The sequence below is a fragment of the Durio zibethinus genome, chromosome 7, assembly GCF_047325235.1.
Source record: "Durio zibethinus cultivar Kanyao isolate XHJ-2024 chromosome 7, ASM4732523v1, whole genome shotgun sequence".
Lineage (NCBI taxonomy): Eukaryota > Viridiplantae > Streptophyta > Magnoliopsida > Malvales > Malvaceae > Durio > Durio zibethinus.
This window is the reverse complement of record NC_143168.1, coordinates 20,631,563-20,644,429: the sequence shown is the minus strand read 5'-3', so window position 1 is coordinate 20,644,429 and position 12,867 is coordinate 20,631,563. Positions and strand designations below refer to the sequence as shown.

At 27.2% G+C, this 12,867-nt stretch overlaps 1 protein-coding gene across 1 annotated transcript; it reads right to left on the bottom strand.

Annotated features, from left to right (window-relative positions):
• Nucleotides 1-10,091: 10,091 nt before the first annotated feature.
• On the bottom strand, nucleotides 10,092-11,313 carry LOC111277454 (UPF0481 protein At3g47200-like). Its single transcript, XM_022863897.2, has one exon. It carries the CDS (start codon nucleotides 11,220-11,222, stop codon nucleotides 10,092-10,094), a length of 1,131 nt encoding a protein of 376 aa, XP_022719632.2. The 5' UTR covers nucleotides 11,223-11,313.
• Between the last annotated feature and the right edge of the window lie 1,554 nt (nucleotides 11,314-12,867).

The following is a 12,867-nucleotide window of genomic DNA, read 5'->3' as shown; positions in this document are numbered from 1 at the left end:
GACATTTTTTACTAAAACACTATTATTTTTCCTAACACGAGTATAGCTAGCACTTTTAGCGGCATTTTTTACAAACGCTATAAATCGTATAATGGCGTTTATAAACGTCGCTAAACATGAAAATAATAAAAGTCACTAAAGACCAATTCCTTTGTAGTGGAGGAAGTAAATGAAGTCTTAAAAAACCAAAAATACCAAAAAAAAAAAGAAAAAAAAAACTAAATCCAATACATTCAATGTAATAACTTGTGGTTTAGTAATTCAATAGTTAAAATGATATGCATAAAAAAATATAAATTACCAAACAAACAGTTTATATTAACTATTTTTTGTTCATCAAAAGTTTACAATATGAAAGCAACAACAAAACATATAATGCCATTTACCATAGGTCAATTAAGCTAAACAAGCATCAATTTCTTGTTAAATTGTACAAAATAATTCTAAAAATGTAATGATTAGGGACCAGTTTTTCATAAAAAATATCTCTTTCACCCATAAAGAGATTTGTTACCTCCGAGAGAAGCCTATAACAAAAAAAAAAAAAAAAAAACAATTTAAACAAAACTAAAAGTTAGTAAATATTAAAAAATTGTAATATTTTTTAATTCATATATTTGTTCTAAAACAATCTACAAAAAACATATAACAAACATAAATCCAAAAGTTTTTTTAAGATTTGACTGAACCATGAAATTAGCTTTAAGTAAATCGAGAATAACGTATGAAAAGTTTTGGGTTTTCAAGAAATTTTACATACAAAACATAAATTTGTTTTAAAAAAATTAAATTAAATTTTGTAATGTTTAGGCAAGTTTACTTTTGGAAACAATGCTTCACATGCTTTGTCTTTCATTCAAGAACAAGGAGAAAGGAAATTACAACCTTTAATTAAAAGTAATATACCTGTGATGCAATATTCTTCAACAATAATATATTAAAAGGGGCATTCAACAAAGCCTTCAAAAATTCCAAAATGTCAGAATACCTAAATTTAACAGAGCACATGTAATAATTTTTTAAAAAGGAATTTAATAACAAAAATTGATTGATAATTAGAATCAAAATCGGAATTGAATGGGGTTTTCTAGGAAACTAAAAATAAAGAGCAATTAACAGTTAATAATGAAAACAAAAACCAAAGAGCCACATACATGATGAAATTAATTGGTGAGGTTTCAGCTCCTCTCAAGCTATCCAAATTCAAAGGATTCTCCAACGTCTTCTCAAAGAGGAAAAAGACCAACAAATACGTCAAATAAACAAAGGAGAAGAGAATGCAGAAGCTTGAACAAGAAATTTATAAAACATTCTTTAAAGTTCAACAAATGGGCATACTAATAATCCCTAAAATGTGAGGAATAAGAAAGAGCTAGTTGGGAAAAAATTGAAAAGTAACACTGTGTTTGGTTTGTGGGAAGGGGAAAAAAAGGAAAGAAAAATAAAGGAAAGTAATGAAAACAGAAAAAGTCTTCATTTATTTGGATAAACTTTTAATTTAAAAGAAAACAAAAAGGTAAAAACTCATTATCCTTTGATTTTTCTTATAATCCTCATTTTCTTAATACCTCAATTTGGAGAAAAAGTTAAGGAAAGGAAAGTTGAAAAAATTTTAGTTTTATAAAAAGATTATTATATCCATATTTTTATTATGACATTGATTTGATTATATAACTGATACTTCCTACACAAATAATTTTTTTATTAGAATTTTATATATCACAGTTTATAAATATTTTATAAATTTTCAAGTTTTAACAATAAAACAAGTCAAATTATTGTCAAAATAAATTAAAAAATTGAATTAAACACAAAATTAAGAGTAAATCAATAAATACCTAATACATTTTACTATATTAAACATGTTCAATTTTGTTTAGAAAGATTTGTTCATACAAGTTAAGTAGTATAAAGATATATTTATATATTATATATTACTTTATAAAAAAAGGTTATAATTGGAAATAAATATTATAATGAATTATTTCCTTTTTTTTTTCATTATTTATTCAAACAATGGTTATTAAAATTCTTTTCTTTTCTTTTCCTTTATTAATTTTAACTATCCAAACAAATGGTACATATACCATTTCGTTTCCTTTAAAAATCTTTTATTTTTTTTTCTTTCATTTCCTTTCCTTTATTTATATGTATCCAAACATAGCGTAAATATAAACAATTAAAAGCTTACTAGACGTGAAGAAAGATAATTAAGCCTGAAGTAAGGAAAGAGAAAGGAAAAGAAACAAAAGCAAATAGGGAATCATTTTTCTTGTTTGTATATGACATAAATAAAAATAAAAGAAAGGAAGGTATGCGTAGCTCCCCTTGGTTTCCCTCAACTTCCTTCATTTTTTAATTAACCCAAATTGGGGGAAAAGGAAGGGAAATGAAAAGAATAAAATTTTTAAAATATAAAATGACTATTATATCTTTATTAATTTTTCTAAATTAAAATTATATGATTTTGAACTCCAAAATTAAATTGAGAATACAAAACATCATTTACCAATAAATTTATTGTCTTCAAATTTTTTTGTCTTATTTTTATGAATTCCATAAGTTTCATTGATGATTATTTTTATAAAGAAATAATGGAAAATAAAAAAACATGAAATATGTTAATATAAACATGCAAATGTTATAGTGAAAACAAAGATTATCAAAGGTTATAATAAAAAAAATATATAATAAATCATTTCCTTCCTTTTCCATTATTTAACCAAATAATGATTGTTAGGATTCATTTACTTTCTTTTTCTTTATTAATTTTAGCTATCCAAATAAATGATAAATATATCTTTTCTTTTTCTTTAAAAAACCTTTCTTCTTTTACTTTACTTTTTTTTCTTTTATTAATATTTATCCAAACATGGCGTAAAAGGTAAATAAATGGTGCTTACATGACAAATAAATTATTTATATGTTCAAATGGCATAATTTTATAAATACGGATGAAAATATATGTAAATAAGACATATATATATATTTGAGATTTTCATTAATTAAGGAGATAATCCATAATTAAATTGATACAATATCATATTAGTGTAATCCCAAATATTACTACAATTACTTCATTATAATCTTTAACATTATGTGTGACTATATAATTATATATAATTACGTTATAATATTTTTATTAAAATTTATTATAGACACTTATTTCATCTAAAATAATTTAATCATGATCGATTTTTGTAATTGATTTGGACATGCCAAATTGGATCAATTCAAATATTTGAATTAGATTCATTACAATCTTAGAATTTTTTGTATGGGTTTAAGCTTGGTCCAATTTTGTTATTGGGTTAATTTTTAAAACCTAAATTTTATACTAAAGCCCAAATTTTGTATTAAAGCAAAAATTAGATTTTGATTAATTAATGATAAAAATAAATTAAATTAATAAATTAGTATAAATAAATACAATAAATTAAAAAAAAAATAAAAACTAAGGTCGACTTCCATGGCAGTCGCTTTCCCTAACTTTTCCTTTCCCCAGTACCACAGTTTTACTTTCGCCAATTTACGTCACTACACTCTCAAAATTTGCCACTTTGGTTTTACCTAGTTTACTTACAACACAAAGAACAATGCCCCGAAACGTCAGCTTGCCCCTTTTCAAACCTCTCAATTAGTGCTTCCTTAAGATGTAGCATGAAAGAGCCTTAAATGCAGCAAACCAGTGCTGTAGGAAGAATCCAAAATCGCCAAGTATCTTTTTTAGAGGAATTGAATTCCTAGATAGAGGCATGGGAAAGAGAATAGTCTAGGATTTTCAATAAAATCCCGATTGAATTAATGTGCAGGAGAATAAGAGAAGGAAGACCAGGAAGAATTGAAAAAAGGCAAAAACAAGAAAACTGAGATCATAAATCGACCTCCCTTGCTAGCCGAAACCCATTCAGCCACCTTCACCACCAAAAACCCCCTACAAACCTCAACACAGAATCAAATTGGTCACCAACCATAGGCCCATTTTCTAATCCCTTACAACATCTTGTACCCAAAAATCCTTCAGGCTGAAATCCATATACCCAGAAAACACCACCAACCCCAACACACCATTTTCATCCACCCAAAACCCTTATCTTCAAGACTTTCTACAAACAACCCAAACAGAAAAAATCCATGCCCTAAACTACCAAACCCATTAGGCCTTCATTTCCCTAGCCACCACTAAATCCCAACACACTCTATTTTCATCAGCAACCTCAAAATAGCCCACCAACAAAAAAAAAAAAAAAGAATATACCCGAGACACATCCCAGCAGGAACCAACAACCAAAAAAATAATAATAATAATAACAACATATTCCTCATAGAGCAAATTGCAGCAACAAAAAAAACCACAAAATATTTTCATAATCTAAACAAAAAAGGAAGTTTTCGTTTTTCTATTTTAGGAGATTCTTAGGAGATTTGGGAGTTGGTTTTTGGCGAGGAAAAAGGTTTCGATTTAGGGAAAAATATAGTCTGGAATAGCAGTTGTCGCAGTAACAGAGGGTGGAGATTTTTTGGTTCAAACCCATGGCTGTTTGGCTTAAATTTGGGATTTTGGGGGTTTTTTCAAGAAATCTAGGTAGGAAGTATGAAAGAGGAAGAGGAGAGGGACTTTTTGGTGTTTTAGGGAAATTTTTCGGTGACATTAACTGATGGTGAAGGGCGGCATGCGACAGTCAGCATGACGACATGGCACCGGATTCTGGGCCGTTCTTGAAGACTTTGGAGTTTTTTTTTGTTGTCTAAGGGTTTTTTTTTTTTAGAAAGAGGGGTTAAAATGAAGTAGAAAAAATGGTTTTTATAATTAAAAAATAAAAAGTGAAAACAACATCGTTTGGAGATAAGGAGATTCACACGTTAACCCGACTCAATCCAACCCAACAACCAACACACCTAGTGACCACTGTAAGCTAACTACACTAAACCGATCCAGAGTGAACCGCTAAGGAATCAGTCCAAATCAGAAGAAACCGTTCCAGGCCATAATAAACCATCTTGAATCACACTAAACTGGCTCAGACCACCTGCAAACTGTTGATTGGCATGGCAGGCCGATTTTTAGTAAATTTTTTATTTTTTTGTTTTTTTATTTTTAAATTGTTTAAGTTATTTATTAAGGCATATTTATATCTTAAAATATCTAGAGTAAATGTATTTATTTAGAAATAGAAAAATTAGTGTTTAAAAAATTAGTAAAATTAAAAAAATATGTGTATGAAAAATATATGAATATAAAAAATAATAAAAATATAAAAATAAATAAGTAAAAATAATAAATAATAAAAAAATAATAATAAGAATTAAAATATATGAGAATGAGATATTAAGAAAGTTCAAGTAGTAATTTCTTAAAATATCTAAGTGAAGATTCTTTTCTAAATATATTACTAAAGTAACGAAGCATTTAAAAAAATATTCAATACAAAAATTTTTTTATTTATTTATTGTACTAAAAATATATATATAACTTAATGATGATAAAAGAAAAAAAATGATGAAAAAGAAAAATGACTCTTTTTAGTAATAAGATTAATCTAATTGTACATGAATATTACTTTGATGATTAATCATTTTTGTTTTAAAAAAATAATAATAATAAATAATGTTAAAATAAAATAAAATAAAATAAAATTACAATAAAAAGTGGAGGAAACACAATGAAAATCTCCAAAGATGAAATTTTAAAGAAGTCTGAGTAGAAATTTTTAAAAAATTCTTAAGTAAGAAAATTCTTCTAAAATGCCATTAAAGTATTAGGTTATCTAGAAAAATTTTCAATAAAATGATTTTCTTTGCTTTGTTCTTTTAAAAAAATTAATAATAATGATAATGAAACAATTAAAAAATTAAAATAAAATAAGTAATGACAAAAAATATAACTTAAAAATAAATAAGCTGAATAAAAATTTTTGCACACACATCATACTTCATTTGCATCTCATACCATAATCTCAATAGTAACGTGATTTTTCGATGATGGGATTTTAGAGGAATTTGTGTAGTGATTCTCGAGAAATTCGTAAGTGAGAAAATTTTTTTAAATTAGTGCAAAAGTATTGGGATTTTAAGATAATTTTCAATAAATAAAATTCTCATTTACTTTTTTTCATTAAAAAAATGAACTTTTATACAATGCAATAATGTTATAAATTAATCCATGTGCATCATATTTCATTCATACACACCAATTCTGAATATAAATGAAATATCTGAAAATGAGATCCTAAAAAAATTCAAATAGTGATTCTTTAGGAATCTCTCAATGAGAAAATTTATCTAAAATACTGCCAATGTATTAAAGCATTTAAAATAATTTCGATAAAGATTTCTGTTTGCCTTTAATAAAAAAAAAATAAGCAATGTTTTTATGAAAAAGGGAAATATTACCTGTGTTAAATTTTAAATCTTATTTTATGTATTTTAAAGATAAATATAGACCACTGAGGATGTGACTCTTAAAAATTCTCAAGGTGAGAAAAACTCATCTTAATATTACTAGAGTATTGAAATATTTTAAAGAAATTTTTAATATGTAAGGTTCTTATTTATTTTTCAAGCAATAAGTAAAAAAATAAAAATGTTTTTTTTACTACAATATAGAAATTATGAAAATTTTTTTAAATATCAAAATTAAGATTTTTTTTGTTAAAATTAAAAGATAACACATGATTAGTTAATACTGCTTTTAAAACAGGTGCTATAAAAGTACTAATCATTCCTTATGTATAACCATACTTTCGAGCTCATCTCTGATCTCAAATACCAAATTTGTATTTTTTATAAAGTTTAAACCAGTTTTAGGGTTTTATTAAAAAAATAAATTTTTTATGTGATCAATTACACCTAACAAAAAAAATTAGTAATGACTCCCACTATTTTTTAAATGTTTAAAATTTTTATCTAACGATCTCCAAGACCGTTATAGACACTTATCATATGAATGGCCAATATATATGTTTTATACCTTATAGTTTTTTCTTTTTTATAGAATAACGGATTCTTATTTTATAAATTATTTATTTAATAAAATTAAAATTATTGCTTTTTAAATAATCTTATTATTAGTAATAAGATTATTTTGAGTGTTTTATATTTGGAGATTTTTTTTCTATGTAATAAAAAAAAAGTGATTTAAGATTATCAATAACTTATAATAGTACATTGAACATGATATCGTATTTTTATTATTATTATTATTATTATTATTAGTAGTAGTATTATTTAATTTAAACTTTTTTTTATAAATATAATCTTTTAAAAAAAATAGAAGTGACCTCACGCATAGTGGGAGCATCATGCTAGTTTGAAAATTATTTTGAGATCTTGCACAATTAATAGAAGCATTGAAATTTTCTCTCTTTTTGTATGTTTTATAGACTTAGCCTATGTTTGCTGTAAAAGATATGATAAGATAAGATAAAATAATATTATAAATAAAATTAAATAAAATAATATCATTCTATTATGTATTTAATATATGCAAGAATTATGATAAAATAATTTATTTATTTGTCAAAATTATTTTTTTTCAAAGTTTGTACAATTTAAAATATTGATATAATTTTTAAGGATAAAATTAGACTTATAAGTTTAATCATATAGATTAAAAATAATCATTTTTACTTAGAGAAAATTGAATAATCCTATACCAAAAGGATATTATTCCTTCTTGCAATCTGTATCCCTTTTCTTACATATAAATTAAATATGATATAAGATAATTATTATCCTATCTTATGATCCCATGCATTAAATATGACCTTAATAGATTAGACAATTATAATAAACCTTTGTCACATCCTCTATTTATCCCACCTGCTTAAACTTCCATTTAATGAATTCTAACAGGGGTAAAATATACTTAAACTCTTTTGTTTATAAATTTTGTTCACGTAACGCCCTGTAATTTTTATTTTTTTAATTCATATTTTACGGTAAATTATTTTTGTTCCCATAAAAGAATTATACTGTTAAAATTTTAAAAAAATTTAAAATATCTTTAAGTGTGAACAAATAAAATATTTTTTGAATTAAGGGTATTTTGATAATTTTAACATATAAATTTACCATGTAACCCCCTAAGAATAGAACTTAATAATGCGATACTAAATGATAAAATAAAAATCACAAAATGCTACGTGAGACAAGCTGAAACGGTTATAGATGTAAGTGGATTACCTTTTTCAATAATTGAGATAAGAGATGTGTTAAATATTCAGAACTTGAAACTTGAAAGCGGAGAGAAAAAATCTTGAAACTTGAAAGTGGAGAGAAAAAATATATTATCTTTATTATAAATTTACCATATACTTTTTTTTTTATTTTTAAATGACTATTAGATCTAAAAGTGGTTAGCTTAATTAATTTCTTAGACAATAATTTATGAAAGAATGCTAAGTTATAAATAAAATTAAAGAACTTTTTTTTTTTTCAAAATCATTAATTTTTTGGTATTTATTTTCAAAATTAAATGAAATTATTAAACTCACATGAAGCATGAGTACATGTTGCTAGTATATTTTAATAGCCCATAAGATAGTGATTAATAATTATTTTACTCTCTTCATTTCAAATTGAATATACATCTTTACAATGTTTCAAAATAATTTTCACTTTTCAAAGTGAAAAACACTTCTTTAATGTTATGCACTCCCTTCTGTCCCATTATGTTGTTAGTTTTTAGTCAAACGAATTTAACTTTGACACCTTTTTTTAATAAAATTTATAAAATTAAAAGAATAAAAAAAAGATTTGTAAAATTTGAATCTTAAAATTTTCAAGACATTTTTTTGAAAATTTAGTTTAATATATATTTTTAAAAATTAATAGTCAAAGTTGAATTCATTTAATTAAAAAAATCATACATGAATAAATAAAATGAGACTGAGTATCAGATATTTCTCAAATTTTAAAACTTTAAAGATAATAGTTGTAAAGTAAAGATTAAGCAATAATCAATTTGAAAGAAAGGAGTTACTTTAAGTTTTCCATCGAAACACCATACTGAAAACACAAAACTAACAATTACAACATTTCGACTCAAAGATACTAACATACAATAGCAACTTCAACATTTCAACTTAAAGATATTATCATACACTAACGACTTGGCCCTTGGTAAATAATCCAAAAACCAAAGTAAAACCAAAACAATGACAACTTCAATCTAATTCCATATATACATACATCCATACATACATCATACATGCATACACATACATACTTCATGTTGAAAATATTGACTCAAATCCCATAAGAGATTTGTTTGAGATTTGTTAGAGATTTGTTTGGGATTTGTCAGATATTGCTTGATGGACAAGAAGACTTGCAAAAGAAGAATTCTAAGAGAAAGAGGATTCTTAATAGGTAAGTTTGACTTGTAAGAGAAGAATTCTAAAAGGAAAGGGATTCTTAATAGGCAAGTTTGACTTACAGGAGAAGAATTCTAAGAGGAGAGGGATTCTTAATGGGCAAGTTTGTTTGGTTATAAATAGGTGAAGTCTCTATAGGGTTAGGTATGAGAAAAAGATGTAAGAGAGTTGTAGGGTTTTGTGGGATAGACACCCCATAAGAGTATTGGGGCTCTACGTCTTATGAGTGTGTATATTTGTTTGTGAGTGAACTAGAGGAGATTGAGAGGGTCCACATAGGTATGATGTATGGGAGTATATGGGTATGTGTTTGGTTATGTTGAAAGAGTGCACAAGGGCTTGGGTTTGTGTTTGTTTGGGTTGAAAATACTCTATAAGACTAGAGGAGATTGAAAGTGTCTTATGAGTATTGATTGTTGAGTGAAGTTGATGACTTGATGTATGTTTGTAATTCTCTACAACTAGTGTATCTTGTTTCTCATCCGTGGATGTAGGTTAGTTGGACCGAACCACGTTAAATTGTTGTCTCTTGTGTGTTTGATTTATTGTTTGATTTCGCTTCCGCTGGTGTGATTGGATTGGAGGCTTTTAGCCCAACACTTCAGATATCGGAGACACACAATCACAATACTGAAATCTTATTAAGAGAGAAGGGAAAATACTAAAATCAACTTTTCTTGTTGGGAAGGGGGGGCGGGCTGAGGCGGGTTGAAGTTATTTCCGAAATGCCAACACGGTTTGAATGAAAGTGAGCACAACCACCAAAAAAGCAGCGACGGTTCCAGTTCCTCTCCAAAGATTGGTGAAATACACACGCCTCAGAGTTCCTAGATTATTCTTCAAGAATCTTGTTATTCGGTGCTTCAGAGCATGTTCGTGCTTTTTTAGTTTAATCGCTGTGTCCTGATACGAAAGAGGAGCCTCGCCAACTCCTTGCATAAGTTTCTTAATCATACCTGCTAGCGCTTTACTGGGATTTATTCTGCTAACGAGAATTCCCTCGTTTTTGCCTTCATTGCTTAAAATATTCTTGCTTATTAACAAATCTACATCTTTGTCAGTTTTAATGAGATAATTCATTAGTTCTATGTAAGCACAAACATAGGCTTCACCTGGACAGTGGCACATCTCGAAGGCCATGACATTGCGAATATAAGCTTCAGTGTTGGAGTGCACCGTGAATTTGGGGATTTTAAGCTGTTCCTGGTCAAATTTTATATCAAGCAAGCATGCACTTTGCTCAGGTAGAGTAAACTCAACACCAACTTCACTCAACTCTGTCGCACTCAACGGAAAGGTCAGAGTTTTTCCTTTTTGGGCCGTGGATGGATCTGATTTTGTCGCACTATGAACTCCTTCCGACGGAGAGGTCTGAATTTTTCCTTCTTGGGCCATGGATGGAGTTGATTTTATCGGACTATGCACTCCTTCAAACGGAGAGGTCTGAGTTTTTCCTTCTTGGGGCATCAATGGATCTGGGTTTGGGCGGAAGTTTTTGACCCAATGGGATCTTTGCAAAGCGGTGAAGTGTTGGATATTCATATCTTGGAACTCTTCATCCCATGCAATATCAAAGTAGTGGCAAGCATGTTGAAGAAAGGGAATAGCAGAGGCATGGGAAGCGCAGGCTGAATCTAATTTGCGTTCACGAGTACGATATAACCCGTACAATTCTTGTAGGATAAACAAAGGGATCTGATTTTCAAGTAACATCAAGTCCCTCCAAAGACCAGCTGGCCACATCCCATCTAAGAAGAAGTCTTTAATTCCCGAGTTATTTTCCTTATCCTTTTCATAGTTCCTCAAGAAGAGCTCCACGATAAAGAGCGCATCATAAAATATCATCCGTACAAACTTTTTGTTTTTTTTTTTGTTTTTGTTTTTTTATTGTGTCCAGTGAAGCTCCAAAATTCGTCAATGATGGTTGATGCTTGATAATGGCTGCGAATTTTTATTTCATTGCATAAAATGAAGTTCCAAAATTCGCCCAAAGTCCCTGCCAAAGTCCTTTCAAAAAATTTCTTTTGATAAACCAACTTATACTGGGCCATTTTAACCAAAATTTTTTTCCTGTAATGAAGAGGACCTATTGAAATTAATTGAGGAGTATAGGCTTTTTCGTTTCCTTGACGAATGTTCTTGGGGACCTCGTAAATAAACCCTTCCTGGAACCCATGCTCCAACTCATCATCTCCCAAGTCTGCTGAATCTTTCTCGTTCCAACATTCAGGGGCGCCTATAACGTCCAATGGGTCCCACGCCGGTGGCATTTGTTCGAACTCCTATTCATGTAAATAAAAAATTAACACTGACTAATTAAAAATAGAACCAAATCCTGATTATTTTCATTTTCTCTCCTTGCTGCTAATATAAGTTCTTGTTTTTCTCCTTAATTTGAACTCTATTCAAACGAAATTCATCCCGCTAAAGCTAAATACGTTTCAAATTTAGTCGAATTTGTAATATTTGGCTCTTCGCCAGCGTTCGGACAACCACAAAAATTGCTATTGGAAACTTAAAATATTAAGGCATGGTAAAAACTATTTATGTTTAAAATTAAATGTTTGTTTGTTTCTTTTCGAGTCATTTCAAAAGTATGTTCATTTTTTTCTTTTTGTAATACCTACAGCTAGTTTTTAGGTTCTATATCATTTTTAATATATATTTTTACAATAAATATTGTTTTTTTATCAATATTATAATCTAAAAAAAAACACTAAAACTAAAATATTTTTTAATCTGCATAATAAATAAATCTAATTATTCAATATAAAATGAAAGGAGCAAAATGAAAGCACTTTCATATCGGTCGGTCATTTCTTTCCCTAGTGATGAAGCGTTAAAAGCCACAAAGTTTAAAAGTTCTATAATTTAATTTAGTTTATTTATATAATCAATTTTTAAAAAATAATATCAAATAAATTTAAAATTTATATTTCAATATTTACAACTCATACCCCTAAAGATGATAGCAAATAAGATACCTTCTAATTTTGGGTACCCATTCTCAAACTTGGTAAATATTTGATTTTTTTTTTTTATATTTGCTATTTGAACTTTACCCATGTAATATACAGAATATCCATTAACCACCTAAACCCGTTAAATATTCATTTATAAAGTAAAATTTTGACTTTCAAATTCAATTTCAAATTGATTTTAAAGAATATTATTAAAATATTAAATTAATAAATAAAAATTAACTTATAAAAATTAAATTAAACTTAAAAATTATAATTACAACACTTAATGAATTAATTTAGTTAGGTATTATATTAATAATAAATAATTTATAAATGTATATAATATTAGAAAATTATTATTTATAATTGGGTTCAAGTAGTGGATTCTCTAAGAATACTATTCGAATTCTACTAGAACCCTGATAATAATCTTACTATCTGAATACTATTTGAACCTGATTATAAAATACCGTAATCCTACTTAATTAGATCGGATTATACAAAATATTCGTTTATAGGGTATCCAT